We start from the raw sequence: 18882 nt of genomic DNA on the forward strand, positions 1-18882 counted from the left end.
CAGCCATTCTCTCAGGACAACACTAGATGAGATGGCAGGAGGTCTGTGATCTGCTCTCCTGCAGTGTGCTTTTTTTTTTAAGGGTAAATGTGGCACTGGAGGAGTGAGAGCTTAACCCTTCCCCCTGCACAGTGTTCCTTATTCAAACAGTCCCCTGCCCCAGCTGCTATTTGGGGTTCAAACCATGGGTAAAGGGACTGCCCCACCTACTAAGAGCACCAGTCACACTCCCACCAGCTGTGCATTTGGCAATTGAGAGAAGGGGGCCTGACATCATACCTATGTGCACACATAGACTTCCTCACACAACGGAATCCTGAACCCCTGTTGCTCTTTCAGTCGCTCCTCATTTGACTTGGTTTCCAGGTCCCTCACCATCCTGACTGCCCTCCTCTGGACATGCTCCAGTTTTTCGATGTCCTTTTAAAAATGTGGTGCCCAGAAGTGGTCAGAATACTCCTCCTTAAGTGCACCCCGTTTATGCAACATTCCGCCCCCAGCGCCACACACACCGCTCCATCACGGACTCCTGAAGGACAGGAGGTGGAGGCTGCACAGCTGTCAGTCCAAGAGGCCTTTGGAGGAAAGGTGGGAGATCAATGATGATTAAGTGACATGGTGGGGGCAGCAGCAGTACACCTGTGTGTGCCTCATTTTTTTTTTATAAGGCCGATGGTCTCAGCAGGACGTGGCCCTGAAAAAGGTGTGCCGAGCTGTACATGTGCACAAAGTTCAAAATTAGATGGGCCTGGGGCCAGGGCCTGCCCCTAAAACACAAGGGAAGACAAAGTGGTGCAGAATGATGGTGGAGCTTGGCACTGTTGTGGTAGCAGCACCAGTGTGCATCCAAGTCTGATGCTGGGCCACTTTGGCTTGTGTAGTCAATGGGGTTGCATAGGATATAGCAGCACTTCAACCTTCTGCAGAAAGGAGTGCCAAACACTGAGGAGGAAGAAGCCTGAACTGCAGCAGCAGAGAACCAGCAGGGTGGGGGTGGGGTGGAGGACGACACAGATGTTATTCTCATTGTGCAACTGTGCTAAAAAGTGCAAAGTACCCTTTATAATAAGGGAGGCCTTAATTTTCACAATACGAAACAATAAAACAGTTGAGAATCAATTATTATTGAGTTCTTTTAACATAAAACATCTCTCCTGGCATTAAAAACATGCAGAGCTCTTTCTTTTTCATCGGGCCTGAGTTGGATCCAGATTTAGTCATGCTTAGACTAAAGTCCCTGAACTCAATGGAACTTAAGTTAATCATTACTAACTTGTCCCATTGATTTCAAAGGCTCTACTCCAACCATGGCTAATTGTGAATCTAACACACTATGTTGGTTTAAATGGAATTGTGAAACAACTTTAGGTAAAAACAACAACAAGTGGAACCCTGCAACAAAATGTTGCAGTGTGAATTGCTTCTGTTCAGGGTTCCAGCCATTCCAGGTTTTCCCTTCATTTGGGGCATTTTTCTCCATTTTTATTTTTCTTCCGGGGGGGGGGGGTAGACATTAAAATCTTTGATGACTACGGGCAGCTTCTATGTCTGTCACTGGGGACATTTTAAAATAGCTTTTCAATATGAAGCAGGCAATAACCTATCCAGACAATGATATGATTCTGTTTATCCTTTTTATCTCTATGTGCCTCTTCCTCCTACCTCCTTATCCAGCCACTTAATTTCATCTCCCATCCGGTTGTCAGGGTTTGTTTCTTCTCAGTCTGTCAACTTTTCATGCCATTGAGTTATCACTTGGCTACTTTGGGGGATTCCCCCCGCAGATGTTTTAAAAAGATTATTAGTTTTCCTAGGGAGCAATCCTATGGCCGCTACTCAGCAGCTAGACGGCCATTGGATATATTGGTTTCCGGGAACCGACCTTGGAGCCCAAGCTCCGAGGTTGGTTCCCTGAGTTCCCTGCCTCACAGGCAGCTCGGAATGGCCCCGCACTCTGCGCTCGGAGCAGCAAAAACAGGGTGTTCCTGGGGGCATTCTGGGGCAGGGAAGGCAGAAATGCCAGTATGGCACATCCTATGTGTTGTCTGGCAGCTGCTTCCCTCACTCCGTCTTCCTGCAGTTAGACAGCTGGAATCGGCTGTCTAGCCGCAAATGCAGGGTGGCTGAAGCACGGAGGGGACGATCCCCTCCACGCTTCTCCTGCCCTGCATTGGATGGGTGGTCGCCTCTGAGTTCGGAGGTGGCTGCCTATCCCGATAGGATTGCGCCCCTAGAAACTTTAAGGTTACCTTGAGTCTGTGCTCACTCTTGTACATAGGTGGTACAGTTTAGGCTACATCCGCACAAGCATGAGAAATCTTGAATTAGTATTAGAAGGAATTATTAAGCTTCAGAACCATCCCCCTGCCCCCCGAGAAAAAAAAAAAGTGGGTCATGCCTGAGTGGGCTCCACTTGTTCACTGTATGGACAGATATTAGAGAGACCAAAAATTCAGTATAAGCTATAAGCAACTAAAATGAGTAGTTGGCTATGTGTTCGAAGGTTGTGACATCAGAAACCCAAAGACAAACTCTGTTGCAGTACAGTTTGTTTGATTGTTGGATGCATATTTCCTTTCAAAAAAACCTAAGAATAAGAAAAAACAGACTTGCCACGAATAGGTGAACGAAATGCAGCAATAACTGTTAGATGTATTTTGAGAGAAGAGACTGACAATCCAGAATCTTTCAGTGAAAGCAGGTAATCAAAAATACAGGATAATGAATAATTCACAGAGACTGGGTTTGGATGTCACGATAATCCACGATGGGTTAAGTAAACCACGATGGCTTAATTAACCGATTGTGGGTTATTGTGTCACCTGGTGGGAGTTTTTTAACCCATGATGGCTTATTTGGCCAAAATAACCCACTCTGATGACCCATGGTCTGCAGAGTGGGTTATTTAACCCATCGTGGGTTATCGTGTCGTCTGGTGGTCACTGTGGGTTATTTTGGCCAACTACAGAACTGCATGAGAAGAGTGATCAAAACCGCTACTGCTCTGCTCTTCACTGGCTTAGCGCTTAGGAACATGTTAATGCAACCAAGCCAGCAGTGTAAATGGGGTGGAAATTATCAGGATTGGGACCAAACCTCAAAGCCAGCATCCCCTACTCAGGAGGCACTCCATGCATCATCAAAACCCAGCGCCCTGACAGCAATGAAAATCCAAGGTGGCTAGAAAACCTTGGGGGTTTGCATGACCCAGACAAAACTTCATCTACAGCCTCCCCCTGTCATGAGGCATCCGATCTACTGTCAAAACCCAGTACAATCACTCACCAAGCCGCTAAAATCCTGAGTGCAGCAAAAAGGGGATGGTGGCCAGAAAATCTTGGGGGTTTGCAGGATCGTTACCAAACTCCACACAGCCTCTCGTAGTCAGGAGGCACCCGATGCATCCTTAAAACCCTGCACAATTACCCTAGGGAGTGAAAATCCCAAGTGCAGCAAAAATGGGGAGATGCCTGTAACACCATGGGGAGTTGTATATCAGGACCAAACCTCATAGCAAGCCTCCCCTACTCAGGAGGCACCTGATGCACCCTCAAAACCCAGCACCTTGACACTGACAGCACTGAAAATCCAAGGTGGCTATAAAACCTTGGAGGTTTGCAGGATCAGGACCAAACTTCATAGAGTTGTAATGCTCATTTGCTAAAGCACTAAAGCGCAATTCCCCCTTCATGGATCACTGCCTTGTTGTGGCGAAGGGGCTTGCGTAACTCAGTGAAGCCATAAGCTATGCCATGCAGGGTCACCCAAGACGGACAGGTCATGGCAGAGAGTTCCGACAAAATGTGGTCCACTGGAGAAGGAAATGGCAACCCACTCCAGAATTTTTGCCAAGAAAACCCCATGGACAAAATTGGAAAAGGAGTACAACAAGGCTGTATATTGTCGCCCTGCTTATTTAACTTATATGCAGAGTACATCATGAGAAATGCCGGGTTGGATGAATCAGAGGTCGGAATTAAGATTGCTGGGAGAATTATCAACAACCTCCGATATGCAGACGATACCACCCTAATGGCAGAAAGCGAAGAGGATCTCAAGAGCCTCTTGTTGAGGGTGAAAGAGGAGAGTGCAAAAGCTGGTTTGAAACTCAACATTAAAAAAACGAAGATCATGGCATGTGGCCCCATCACTTCCTGGCATATAGAAGGGGAAGAAATGGAAGCAGTGACAGATTTTACTTTCTTGGGCTCCAAGATCACCGCAGACGGTGACTGTAGCCATGAAATTAAAAGACGCTTGCTCCTTGGGAGGAAAGCTATGGCCAACCTAGACAGCAGAGTAAGAAGCAGAGACATCACCTTGCTGACAAAGGTCCGTCTAATCAAAGCTATGGTTTTCCCAGTAGTAATGTATGGCTGTGAGAGCTGGACTATAAGGAAGGCTGAGCGCCGAAGAATTGATGCTTTTGAACTGTGGTGCTGGAGAAGACTCTTACGAGTCCCCTGGACTGCAAGGAGGTCAAATCAGTCCATATTAAAGGAAATCAACCCTGAGTGCTCTTTGGAAGGACAGATACTGAAGCTGAAGCTCAAATATTTTGGCCACCTAATGCGAAGAGAAAACTCTCTGGAAAAGACCCTGATGCTGGGAAAGACTGAAGGCAAAAGGAGAAGGGGACGGCAGAGGATGAGATGGCTAGATAGCATCACGGATGCAATGAATATGAACTTGAGCATGCTCCGGGAGAGAGCGCAGGACAGGAAAGCCTGGCGTGCTATGGTCCATGGGGTCACGAAGAGTCAGTCGTCAGACTGAAGGACTGAACGACTGAACAACAACAAAAGCGCAATTCTCCCCAGAGCCATTACTGGCAAAGAGGCTTTAATGTCTTTCCAATACTGCAACTGTGAATTTGCATAATTGTGCCGGGTTTTGATGGTGGATCCGGTGTCTCCTGACTAAAAGAGACCATGGGCTCCTTCACACGGAGCTGTTATCCTGCAATTGAGATTGCTCTTTCATGGATATTTGCAGGCTCTTTACATGCCACTGTGATCATTCAAGGCTCTCCTGTACTAAATGCCCTTTGTTTCATTTTTAAATAGACCACAGATAATGAGCTATCAAATTACCCCGTTGTGCTGCTTTTCCTTCCTTCAGAGGAAAAGCAGCAAGAACAGGAGAGAGATCAATGGAAGCAGAAAGCCCCGTTTTAAATGCAGGATTTTAGGCTGGTGTAGAGATGCATTTCCCCAACATTTAGCAACTTCTAGGCTCACTCCTACTATAGAGAGAGAATGAGTTTTTTATGCAGCAATTCTTCATGCAGGCCAGATAAAATGGACAAAAAAGCTAAACTTAAGTCTAATTGCACTTTTTGGTTCACTATCTCCAATACTTAGCTGAAAATTGATTTCCAAAACATGTGGGAACATGTCCACCACATATGGAAAAACAAGCCCCACTCCTTAATCTTTTCCAACATAAAAGTAGTAAGGTTCTATTAATATAATGCCTTTTAACTGTTGTCAGGTACCAGTTAGGAAGAAGTTTTGGGGAGGCTTCCCTAATTGCCGCAGATCAGGGCTGGCCCAGAACATATTGCTGCCTTAGGCAAAAGACAAAATGGCACCCCCTTTTCATATACAAAAGGACTGTATATGAACTGTTTATGTACTGTAAAGAAAAATCTAGTGGGCTGACCAAAGTTAGCAAAAATCTGTGAGAAGACCAAGTTCCCCTTTCCAGAGGCACTGTCCCTGGCTTTGTTCAGCATGAGGGCCACCCCAGGAAGAAATGAGCTCAGCCTACACGAGATTCTGACAGGGAGACCAATGAGGACAGGGGTGTTGTCCCCCCAATGGCATGCAGTCTGGACCACCTTGATAACCAAATGCTGGAATATTGCAGAGCTTTAATTAAATTTTTCAGTACCTGATTCCACAGATTTAGTATCCTGATGGCCCAAACCATTCATTGCTATCAGGAGACCAGGTGTACGTTAAGGCCTTCCAGTGGAAGAATGCACTGCAGCCCAGGTGGACCAGCCCTTACGAGGTGCAACTGGTGACCCCGATGGCAGTCAGCATGAAGGAAAACGATACATGGATCCACTTCACTCACTGTAAGAGGGCAGTCGTGCCTAGTGAGCCACGAGGGAGCTCCACAGACTGCCCAGTCCAGAAACAGACATAGGAGGCCTGAGCAACAGGACCGCTTATGCTCAAGATCAGCAGGCAAGGTAACCAGATCTAGCCCAGAAGCAGATGACTGCCTGATGTAGATTGCTGCCCCAAAACCAGAGGAAAGACCAGTTGGCACTTCTATGCTTTGCCCTGTTCCTCTTTCTAAGCATCCTGTTCAGACTCCTTGCCTGGTTCCAGATTAAGTGAAGGAATGACAATGAAATCTTGAAAAGTGCCTGAGAAGGCAAGCCAAATAATATCTAATTATAATTATGCAGCTTACAATGTTGATTGCATGCTTTTGCATGTTCTTTATCCAAGTTTTTATGTATGATCTTAATACAGCTATACAGCTTATGCAAGGAGTAGCCAACCACATTCAGAAAGAAGATCGTTGGGTATGTACTCACTCACCACACACAGCAAAACAAGGTATTCCCATGGTCTCAATACCTTTGGGGGGGCATTGAACATGCTATGGCCATTGGAAATATTACCTGGGCTCAGTCAAACCACAGAAACCCAGAAGAATATCTGAGCATAGTAGCCCAAAAGGGCATTTGGTGTATAGAGATACAGAAAGGTGCAAATTGCACTAACCAACAAAATCCCAACTGTAGCAGCAGGTTTTTTTGTAGGCTGTAGTTATTGCCAATGGAATATTAGTGCAGGGTGGCAAAATAACCCAAGTTATGTTTTCCTGAATGGGAATAAATGTGAAGATGGATTTAGGACCTATCTGTATCATAAAAATGCCAAAAATGGCACCACAAGAATGCAATGCTGGGAATATGCCCATAATTATACTCATAATGTCTCCCAAACTGTATGAGAATGTCCTAAGAACTTAACTCGAGGAAGCTGTTTCCCAAATACAACAAGGATTAATGGAAATTCAAGGGGTTATAATGTGCCTTTCTCTGGGTATTACTACTTTCTTAATTGGCCAGGAACAACATGGGAAGCAAAAGAAGGACAATATTTTGTTTGTGGGAAATGAGCTTAAAAGAAATTGCTCAGAAGTTGGTGGGGGGTCCTGTTATGTAGCCTGGCTAGTCCCTGGCATGAGAATGGTCTCTGCCCTTCCGTTTGGTTGGCATCAGAATAAACAAGACCTTAATGAAGCCCAAGAAATGTTCCCAACCCTATGATTAAGAGGGACTTGATTGGCTGTTGTGCTTTGGGAAAAGTACCCTTGTAACTGGAGTGGATATTACATGTTTAGGAAGATATCTAAGGGGACTTCAAGCTGTGGTTGAAATAATAGCTAATGAACTAGCAGCTGCCAGTGAGGGCTTAGGACAAGCCATAAAAACATTGGCCCAAGGCCAAGAACCACTGAGGCAAATGGTAATACAAAATCGAATGGCCCTGGATTTTGTAGTAGCCTCAGAGGGAGGGGCATGTGCTGTGATTGGGAATTAATGTTATATGATTGTAAATAGTACTCTGGATGTAGTGAATGCCCGAGTTAATGATGCCTCGGCACATGCTGAAACAGGACAAGAGATAGCACACATTCCCAAGGATTCCGGTCAGGTGGAAGAGTGGCTTGGCTGGCTGACCAGTTGGTTACCTGACTGGTTGAGTTAGCTCAAGCCTATTCTAAAATGGATCCTGGTTGGGTTACTGCTGTTGCTACTCTTGTTTGTCTGCTTCCAGTTATGTATGGCATATGTCTCGTGTTGTGTTAAAAGACCAAAAGGAACAGTAAAAACCATCTCTGCAAAGGAAATGAAAATCATTATCATGAAGGAGTTACAGACTGAGTGGGAACAGAAAGATGAGATTCAAAAACTAATGGGGATCAAAATGTGTGAGTCTGAACAATCGACTCCAAAGGGGAGAACTCTAAAGGAAAAATGAGTGGGCTGAGGCCAATGACTTAACTAACGCCATTTTATGTTAAGTAGCCATTCTAGTATATTTTGCGAGAAGCTTAAGGCCATAAAACAAGTTTTACCTTGCCTGAGCAATCTTATTTTTCAGCTCAGAGAGCTTGTGGTTAATCTAGTATCTTCCTCCTAGTTGATGTAACCTTTATCAATATACACCAGGCTTTAAGCAAAAGATGTAACACGTTAACTGCTCTATGTGAGAAACCGCAATCATGAATAGCAATTAAAGGAGGATGGAGCATGGAGGAGTGTGGTTTTGCGTAACTTGTTTGTTACTGTGTAAACTGCTCTGGATCTCTCTGGTGCCTGAGTGACCCACTGCTGTGATCTTTGCTCTGTCTTGAATAAAGCTTTGCGAGTGCAGTCTGTGCTGGTGCGGTCCTTGAAATTCCAACCTTGCCGCTGACCATGACAGTACAAAGGCTAGAAAATCAAGACTTTAACAACCTGATCAGGTGGTCAAATACTCGTTGAACAAAAACAATGGAGTAGGCCCGTGTCTTGGAGAAGAGATACTGGCTTTCCTCCCATTGAGAATAGTGTGTGTGTGGATGACAGCACTTTGAACTAGAAATGAACCAATAGCCAGTCCAGTTTGTATAACAAGGAACAACATGCTCTGTAACTCACTTCGGTTAAAATCCTGGCAACTGCATTTTGAACCAGCTGTTCAAACACTCTTTGAAGGTCGCCCCATATATGAGTGTATTATACTAATCCAGTCTTGGTGTATGCGTAGCTGTGGGCAGATTTGCCTTTTCCGGGAACAGACTCATTTGACACACCCGCTTAAGCTGCACAAAGACACTTGATCACAACCACCTGAGAATCTAGATGTAATGCTATACCCTAGAGCACCTCGAACTGGAGAACCTGAGTTTTCACGGAGGAGTGCTACCTCACCCAAAAGAGGCTGAATCCCTGGTCTTCATTCCTACTGACCAGAGAACTTCTGTCCTATTTGGATTGTTTTTCAGTTTGTTTCCCCACATCCAGCTTATTATCAATTCCTATCAACAGTTTGGGATCTTGACAGCTTCTCTGGATTAGGATGGAAGAGAGATAAAGCTCCATGTTTTCAGCATATTGATGTCAGCAAACGCCAAAACTCTCGATTACCCCAGTATAAATTGGTACTTAAAGACAGGGTTTAGGCAGACTATAAATGATGTATAGATGTAAAATGATGTATAAATGTGACTAAGTGAATAATTATTGTTTTTCTATGAATCTTACATTTAAAACAGACGACTAAGATACTATTATTCTGCCAGGCACTTAATTTATTTTTTTATTTATTACTTTTATATCCTGCCTTTCCATGGTGCTCCAGGCAGAATATATGGTTCTTCTTCTCCCCATTTTATCCTCACAACAACTCTGTGAAATAGGTTAGGCTAAGACAGCCTTCCCCAACCCAATGTCCTCCAGATGTCCTGGACTATAACTCTGACCACCCCTAGCCAATGGCTGGGGACAATGGGAGCTGTAGTCCAAAACATCTGGAGGGCACCATGTTGGGCTAAAAAGTAGTGAGTGGACCAAGATCAGCTTCATGTCTGGGTGCGATTTTGAGCCTGGGTCATTCATTAATGTTCTCTGGTTTAAACTGGTGTTTTAACTGTTGTAACCCATCTTGGGGATCATTTTTAAGTCCAAAAGGCAGCATATAAATGTTCATATAAATGAAGGAATGAGACAACTATTACCTCTGAAACAGAGTTGTGGCCTGGCTACCCCTCTAGGGCAGACCTAGAAAGCCCCTACCCTACATACACCCATGCCACTTCTAACTACGCAGAATTATGACATATATTCAGTACCTGAGGTATGTAAAAGAGACCCAGAAGATTGGCCACTGCGGTGGAGATCCCGGAGCCAGTTGCTCCCACCACTGCAATCGTGGATGGAATGTGCTCTGAGCAATTGCAGAACTCATCCAGATTCAAAGAGTCTATTTTGTTTTGGGCCACAAAACTCAGTGTGGCTTCCAGAGCTTTGGAGACAGTGTTGCAGGTATCAAATATGCTGTATCCAAGGGTCATGTTGGGAAGAAGAGTCGGGCTGTTGTTAATCTCCTCAATGGCAAAGATCATCGCCTGAAGCCACCGGAAACCACGGAAATTATACCTACAAAACAAGAACAAAATTAAAATAAGCACAGCTGGAGTTGGGGTGGGGGAAGAGGTGATGAAAAGGTGAAGTACATTTATTTATTGAGTAAATAAAAGCACATAGCCAAAATCTATCTTTCTTAAAAGACTTATATCTCCTCATTTCGAAGTAGTGAACCCACAAGAGGGCTGTTGTACAAAAAAAATCCCTGCTTTATCAGACCATTTATAAGGTCCACTCTGACAATCCCAGAGCATCTCTGACCCTGTTAATACTCCTAGAGCTCTCAGTGGCTCTTGATACCTTCAAGCAAGGTGTTTTTCTGGGCACCTTCTCAGGAATAGCATGGGGGGCACTGCCTGGCAGTGGCCACCGTCTTTCTTGGGAAACAGGTTACAGAAGCAAGTGCTTCAGCTAATGTTCTGGAACAACTCCTAACTACGTTAAGGGTTGTCCTATTATATTCTTCGGAGTTCAGGTTTGTCTCCTGCAATTTTTAACATCTACATGAAAAATGTGGGGTCAGATCACCCATAGATGAGCTTAAGTGTAGTGTCATCAGTCTGCTGGTGATACTCAGCTGTTTCTCCAGGTGGAACTCATGATGTCCCTAAACTGCTGCCTAGACTCAGTAATGGATTTGATGAGGGTGAATGAACCTAAGCTCAACCCAAATAAAATAGAGAAGATGACTCAGTGGATTTGTTGGACAGGGAAATGCCTTTTCTGGGTGGGACTGTGTGCTCTTTGAAAGATTAGGTCTGTAGTTTGGACTAGATCAGGACCCAGCACTATTTTGGAATCTCCCCAAACAGCTTTTGCTTGGAGTTCCTTTTTCAGCTTTAACTGATTTGCCAGCTAAGTTTACTACTAGAATACTTAGCTACAATCATTCACATTTTTCTGATTTCCAGATTAGGCTATTATAGTCCACTCTACGTGGGTCTGCCCTTGAAGACTACCTTGACACTTCAGTTAGTCTACAGTGCTGTTGCTTGTCTTTTGACTGGGATATTGTACCTGTTCCTCAGCAAATGCATTGGCTACCAATATGTTTTGGGCCCAATTCAAGGTGATCTTCTTTACCTATAAAATCCTAAGGGGTCTGAAGAATCTTAGGGAACATCTCTTCCTCTAGCACTCTCCCATGCTCATAGATCTGCTAAAGAAGCCTTGCTCAGGATTCCATTGTTTAGTGATGCAAGATTGGTATTTACTAGCAGCAGGGCCTTCTCAGTAGTCACCCCAACAGTTCAGAATGCCCTCCCCTGCAAGGTAAGTTCAGACAATTATTGGCCACTTTTCAAAAGATAACAGAATCTCATCTGTTTTGACTGGGAGTTGAGGATGCTGTTTGATAAACTGCTGCCTGACTAATCCTAATTTGTTTTATTGCTTGATTTTTCAGTTTTAGGTTTTGTACTATTATGTTTTTATATTGGAAACCACTTTGTAAATTAATTCTGAAAAGCTGTATACATACCGCAAAATAAAATAAATAATTCTAATTCAAGTTCCCTGCTTTCAACAGCTGCCACCAAATGCTTTGAGAAAGTATGCAAGCAGGGTGTTGCAGACACTGCAGGACTGAAGCTCAGGCAGCCTTGTAGATCTGGAACCCACCTACCTCGCCTGCCCAAGCTATGGAGGCTTGTGCGTGGGACAGGGAGAATGTCAGGCCATTCCAGCCTGAAGAGTCACATAACAGCCCATACACATCCTGGCCTGGAAAGTCCAGCAACCCTGGAGGGCCAGTCCAGCCACTAGCAAATATCAAAGCTCTCATGTCTGTAGATTTCTGCAGTCTGGGGAACGTATCACTAGGGGAGGCCACCTTGTTCTCCCTCTGCACCTCACAGTACTGGCCAGCTGGCCTGCCTCAAGCAACTCTGCCTACGGACTGCCCACCCTCAAGATATATGTCTGCCCTTGGCCCTGAACACCTGGCAGGCATGAAGGCGACTGCACTCCCTCCCTCCAGGTTTTCCTCCCAGCAACTGCTATTCACAGGCATGCTACCTCTGATCCTGATTACACAAAGGCAAACTGAGTTTGCCACCAAATGACCACTCAGCAGGAAGTTGCAACCAATCACAGCTTCCTGATGAATGTACCTGTATACATGTGCTTGGTTGCATTCACATTTTTAGGCATACATTTAAAACATCTTCTTGTAGATGTATACAGCAAAAATGTAGCTTGCTTAAGTGGCCCTAAGTGAAAGCCTTGCTCATGTGTAGGGTTAAAGCAGAACACGCAAACCTCTATCAGTATCAGAAGGTGTGCCGGGAAGATGGAACTCCACTGGACTGACCAGTCTAGCAGGAAAACAATGTCAGAAGCAATGAAGAGCGCACTACAAAACCCAGGGAAATGGACCAGAACATGTGGATATTGAGAAAAGGCCTGGAGAGGAACTCAATTGTCTTTTATCTTGAACAGGAAGTGGATGGCATGTTCTAGACTAGGGGCAGGCAACCGTTGGGGGGAAAGGGCCACAATGGCGGCTGCAGTACCTTTTGGGGGCCACATGGGTGGATAGGGACGGTGGTGGGTGGTGCAGCAGTGGGTGAGGCCAGAACAAAACACACCCATCCACCACCACAGCCACTTCCCTGCAGGGGTTGCTGAGGGGGTGAGGCCTCCCCCACCCCTGCAATTCCTGCAGGCCAGACAGCTATTTCCTCAGTGCTATTAGCAGCAGGGAAACAGTCTGGATGCCAGCTGCCCAGCCGCTGACTGATTAGTTGGGCAGTGGGAATGCGTGACCAGGGCTCCATTAATGGAATGGGAAGTGGTCAAGGGCTGCAAGCAGCCTACAGGCTACCCACCCGTGTCCTAAATGTATTGTGGCTATTAGCAGAACAGGCATGCAACAGAGTTACGTCAGCAGCATTAGATTATCAGCAGGCTAAAATATTTGTATCCTATCTAAGACAACACATTTCTATCTTATGTGTTTTATTGTTGTTTTATTATTTTATTTGATAAAAGTGGTTTATAAACCTCCAAAATACATACAATCACACACAGAAAATATTCCTCCACTGCCTTCCTTTGTGGGTGTGTGTGTGATGTCAAAGACTAGAAAGTATTTTGTACTGTAGAACATTCCCCATTGCCCTGCATGGTGAGAAGTTCCAAGGGTAGCACTTTTCACATTTGATTTACTTTGAGCAAGAGTGCACACTAGAGGTTCATGGCACTTTTGTAATGTGTGCTTTACTTACTAATATACAAGTGGTAGCAGAGCTTCAGTGGATGCAAAGAACAGGCACGTCTACAAGGCAGATGATGGGCTACCCCATATTACATCCCCAGAGTGATGGTTTTAAAAGGGGGTTGGACAAATTCCTGGAGGAGAAGGCTATCAATGGCTATGAGTCCTGATGGCTATATGCTACCTCCAGTATCAGAGGCTGTATGCCTATGTACTCCAGTTGCTGGGGAACATAGGCGGGAGGGTGCTGCTGCACTCATGTCCTGCTTGTGATTTTCCCGTCAACAGCTGGTTGGCCACTGTGTGAACAGAATGCTGGGTTAGATGGATCCTTGGTCTGATCCAGCATGGCTCTTCTTATGTTCTTATATTCAGAGAGAAATGCCCTGCGCACCCTCCCCCAAGGCTGATTCTAGCTCCATGCCCTTCCTTGCTTCTGCCTCTTCCACACTGCAACATCCCATCTCTTCAGACAAACCTTACATCAACCCCCTCCCCATAGCTGGAGGAGGGGGGTCACTTTCTCCAAGCTCTGGTGGCTAACACTCAAGAGAGATCTCCAGATATCAAGACACAATCTGCTAACCATAAAGAAAACCAAATCATGCACTATTAACCAGCAATTTCCCTAACAAAAGAATTGTTCACCAGTAGTTTTATATCTTTATTGATATGACAATGAACATTTAATAGGAAAAAAGAGAAGACAACGTATGTCTAGTTTTGACTTTACAACCCATTGCATGTGGTTTTCTTGAACCCGCTAGATTCTCAGAGACAGGTGCATATTAAAGCTGATTACCACCCCAGCCATTTCCCCAATCTAGAGGCCAACCAGGGCTTTGACAGAATCACCTGCTGAGGTGACAGGAAAATCCCCAAAGCCATCAGAAAACCATTCAGACACATCCGCCTCCTGGGGCAGACCTTTTTAACTGGTCTCCTTCACCTGCAGAGACTCCCAGTGTCAGTAACTCTAAACCCACTCAGGTGGTGATCTGTCCATGTCAACAGAACTATAGAAAGTTCCTCCAAATCAGCATCATCCCACCCAACACAGAAAACCAGGTCCAGAGCAGGCCCTGCTGAATGAGTGGGGCCAGATACCAATTGCAACAGACCCATAGATGCCAAGAAGGGTGGTCTTAGCTCTGATGTTGAAGTCCCCCAGCACATTACCCGCTACCCCCGAGACCATCCTGGCTAGCTCAGGAAGGGAGACTACAGAGCAGTGGGGTGGACAGTACACCAAGAGAATTCCAATTCTGTCCTGAGCACCCACCTTCAGATACTCACACTCAAAACTGGAAGAATGCAGGGCACCTGGTCAGAATCAGAACAGACCACTGCAACTCTACCCCCCAGGCCTTGCTTGCTTGCTTGCTGCTGCAGGTGGGTAAAGCAGGGAGAGATTCACCTCACCCCTGCACCATTTACCTACCATCTGATGCACCTCATTCCCCACTGCTGCCGCCATGTTGCCCCATCCCACCCTACCCCACTGCCGCCGTGTCACCACCACATCACTACCACTCCCCCTATTGCTTCGCCCCCCCCAGCCCCCTATCTGTTGCCCTCTAGCTGACTCTGAGGATCGTCTGAGTGAGCCAGAGGGTGGGCTGGGTCTCTGAAGAGCTGCAACAGCCAGAAAATACCAGGGTGTCCCAGGAGATCACCTGTAGCCCAGTGGAAGAGCAGCCAGTGGAGCTCTCCAGAGCCCTCTCTGGAGTGAGGCAGTAGTGGGGCAGGGGGATCCTCATGGCCGGAGGTGGGGGAACAACCCACAGTTCACAACCCAACAACAAACCATGGGTTCTCTTCATGATTGTTCATGGTTAACAAGCCACGGTTTGTTACTGCAGCTGGGTTCACACAAGGCAACAACACACGGTTCAACAACAACCCACAGTCAACCTTGCTGTGTTGTGTGAACTCAGAGTCTCCTTCTATCAAAGAGAAACTTCTTAGAGAAGTCAACCTTTCCTGTAAGTCTGACAAAAAAAACCAAGGCAGACCTATGTGAAACCCAGTGATACAAACTTTTATACTCCTGCTGCTGACATGGAAGAACTGCTATCCATATTTAGACCCAAGGAGGTATGTTTTTCTAAGTTGACCTGTTTCTCCAGTAGGACTCACTGCAGCTAACAAGTAGATGCTTTACTGAAGTGTGCTTGGTACTGCACTGGGCTGTCAGATCACAATTTAGTAGTTGCACCAAAGAAGTTCCGCTTCCTGTTTATGAAAAAACAAGATGGTTACAGACAGCCTGAGGGCATTTTCAAGATCTCCCCAAGAATCATTTAGATCAGGAGAGATCATACTGCCTGGAGCTGCTGGGCCCATAATGCTATGACTGCTGAAGTCGACATCAGTTCAGAGATTAGAACAGCATATGACTTATTAAATATAGATAATGCAGATTTGATTGCATAAGCCAATCAAAGTACAAAAGTACTTTGCTACAGGGCTTTCCCATCAGTGAGGTGCAACCTGCTGGTCAAGATGTACCTTTGTCAGCTTGGGCTATTTGTGAACCTGCTTATGCACTAGGCTATTAAAACACAGTAGGCTTTCTAGAAGTAGTTTGTGCAGGAATGGCCCTGGAGCAGAGGCTGCAAGAGGAGAACCAGCCCCACTGCCAGATGACAGAAATGCATTCCTCAGTCTTACAGGAAATGGCAGTCGAGAGGGAACAGGAAGTGAGCATTGGCTGAACAGGGAAGAGGAGGTGGGCATTGGAGGCAGCATGTAAGGGTTAGCCCTTGGCAGGCCAGGGAAGAGGAGGAGAAAAGCTGGATGCTGTTTAATCCTATTCCCTCTGCCTGAGGCCTGAATGGGAGTTCACTGCCAAGAATCCTGAACTCCCTGCCAATTCAGTCCTGCAATACCTCCCACCCCACCCTCTGTACATTGTTCATATAGATGAAACTGCTACTTTGAAGAGCTAAGATTGTTTCACCCAACACACAATGTGATCAATTTGTAACTAACGAATAACTTCATTTATTTAATTATACAGTGTCATTTATGTGCACAACGCTTCACAAAGAATAGGTTTGAGAGGTCCCTACCCCAGCGGCTTACAATCTAAAGCAGACACAGAGAAACAGCAGAGGAAGGGGGAATAGAAGCAGGCGTAAGCAGGGTAAGGGTATGCAATTGTTTCATTTACACGTTGACTTTGGGATGAGGGGAGTGTTCCAAAGGCTTCTGGAAAAGGTGAGTTTTGAAAAGGGACGTGAAGAATGTAAGGGAGATGGTCACATGGAGTCATTCCAGGAGGCAGCTCCTGACATAAGGGACAAGCAAGGGAGAAAGGACTGAGTTGTTTCATGGAGCAAGAGAACTTCAGATGGCTGAGCATGGTGGATGAGCAAAGGTCAGAGGGATGTGTTGGTACATAAGAGCAGAGATTGGGGGGCGGGGGTGCAAAGCCATGGAGGGTTTTGAAGGTAGGGATGAGGAGCTTCTGCAGGTTCCAGGAGTGGTCAGGAAGACCTTCCTCCTCATTCCAGCTTAGCAATAATAATAGCAGCAGCCTTGCTCTCCACCCAGCTCCTGCTGCCACACCTGCCTATGCAGTGTACATGGTGCGGCCATGGCACAGGGCAGTCTGTAGCACTGAGATCCACCTGAAAGTCGTCTGAGACCCACTGGTGGGTCCTGACCCACAGTTTGAGGAACACTGGCATATATAATATTGGGCTAATAGTCTGACTCGGTATAATGTAGATTCATGTGTAAATGGATGCCTGCAGTGGGAAGCTATGTCTAAACTGCGTGTTATATTTAGAGAACCAGATCATTCAAATGATATTAGGATAAGTCATAGATTGTTTACAAATATCTAAATTACATTTGACAAAGGAGGGTACTGAGTTTTGGGGGATGAGTGGATGTTAAACATTTTCACTTGGGCTTACCTTATGCACTCAACAGATTCTGGCCTAGATTTCAGATCCTGGTGTTTAGCAGCCACTCCAAAATGAATGGGGAACAGACCTCCGAGAATAATATCTCCTTTCTTCTGTGCCCTTTGATTTGGTCCATAGGCAGAGGTATTCCAAGTAAACGCAAAGAGGAGCAAACAGAAACTATAAAAAGTCATCGTTCCTTTTACCCTTTTACCAAAGGGATTATGTCACAAATGTCAAGATGGGTATGTAAGAAGAGTAGGCCTAATAAACTTTGACAAGCCTTTTCTCCTCTGAACACTGCACACTGTGGCTTTGGTGGGCATGTCTGGTGTATGGTAAGCCATAGGATAGTAGCCTTAGCTCTGGTGTCTCCTCAGTGGTCTTCTCCATTGCAGTTTACCTAATACAGCAGTTCTTTGCTTCTTCAGGACCACTAGTGTGTTAAGTGGAGACCATCTTTAAGACCTCCTAAAACAAAATGGAGATGTAAAAAAGTTACCTCAGGTGCTCAAATAAATAACTCTGAACTGTCCATACAGTGAGTCTCTCACCCACTCCAAGAATACCTGAATGCACTATACAGCTTGCAGATTTACCCTATACTTTCTTTCCCCTTCAGTATGAACTTGGGTATTTCAGTTATAAGGTCCATTACACCTGTCAACTGAAACACAGCCAAAGTCAGGCTCTTCACCATGATGTCCACAACTCTCATCTCTGATCTCAAAGTTCTTCATTATTTCGTTATTCTGTATATTTATACATTCCCCTTCAGTATAAAACAGCTTGGGAGGCACACATATTAAAATAGCAAAAAGAACAAATACAACAAAATTAATATTAAAAGTCATAGAAACAGCAAAACATGACAAATCAATAAAAAATACAGCAGAACAGTAAAAACAACCATTTAAGCCTGCAAACAAGCATATTAGAATTCCTAGGCTGACAAGACATCAAATTTGGAGGCAGGCTAGGGAGGGCATTTCACATAAGGGGCACCACAATGGAGAAAGCTCCCTCTCCAGTCTTCATCTGCCTAGTTTCAGAGAGTAGAGGGACCTGGAGGAGGGCTTCTGCTGATAAATGTGAATTTGGAAAGGTTTCTGTGGTAGACAGTTGTCTTGCAGTATGTGTCCCTCCAGTCCTATGCATGCTTGGCCTCAAAACATCCCTAAGATATAGGTCATCACTATTATGATTTTTCTGCCAATTAGGAACTGAGGCTGGAAGAAAGCGACTTGCCAAAGCCATGTTACTCATCTATGGCTGCCAGGCCAAGACATGGGACATGACCAGATTCCCTGCTATTCTAACCATTCCTGGCTGATCCTTGGAATCAGAAAGAATCATGAAAAAGTAAACCTTCACAAACAAGTGCTGGTTTTGACAAAACAATTTATTTAAAAACATTTTTAACCTGCTGTTCAAGTTGGCTTATATACACAATAAGTGACAGAAATAATCACCCCTCCCCAGTAGATAAAAAGCTAACATCATCTACCTTTTCTTTCTCTAGCCACTCACACCCATAAGAACTTGCAACGTTTTTACCCTAAAAGCTAATTGAGGATATGATGTTT

At 45.2% G+C, this 18882-nt stretch overlaps 1 protein-coding gene across 1 annotated transcript in view; it reads right to left on the bottom strand.

Moving 5' to 3' along the window:
• Positions 1 to 17569, bottom strand: part of CASR (calcium sensing receptor) — an 87377-nt gene extending 69808 nt beyond the window's left edge. Inside the window, exons 1-2 of the mRNA XM_084835250.1 lie at positions 17306 to 17569; positions 9868 to 10174 (exon numbers count right to left, since the gene is read on the bottom strand). Of these exons, the coding sequence (XP_084691376.1) occupies positions 9868 to 10174; positions 17306 to 17490 (492 nt within the window). The 5' untranslated portion in view covers positions 17491 to 17569. The remainder of the gene's footprint in view (positions 1 to 9867; positions 10175 to 17305) is intronic.
• Between the last annotated feature and the right edge of the window lie 1313 nt (positions 17570 to 18882).

Source organism: Heloderma suspectum, chromosome 2, assembly GCF_057233095.1.
Source record: "Heloderma suspectum isolate Gila_16-S chromosome 2, 16-S_ref, whole genome shotgun sequence".
NCBI classification, from domain to species: domain Eukaryota; kingdom Metazoa; phylum Chordata; class Lepidosauria; order Squamata; family Helodermatidae; genus Heloderma; species Heloderma suspectum.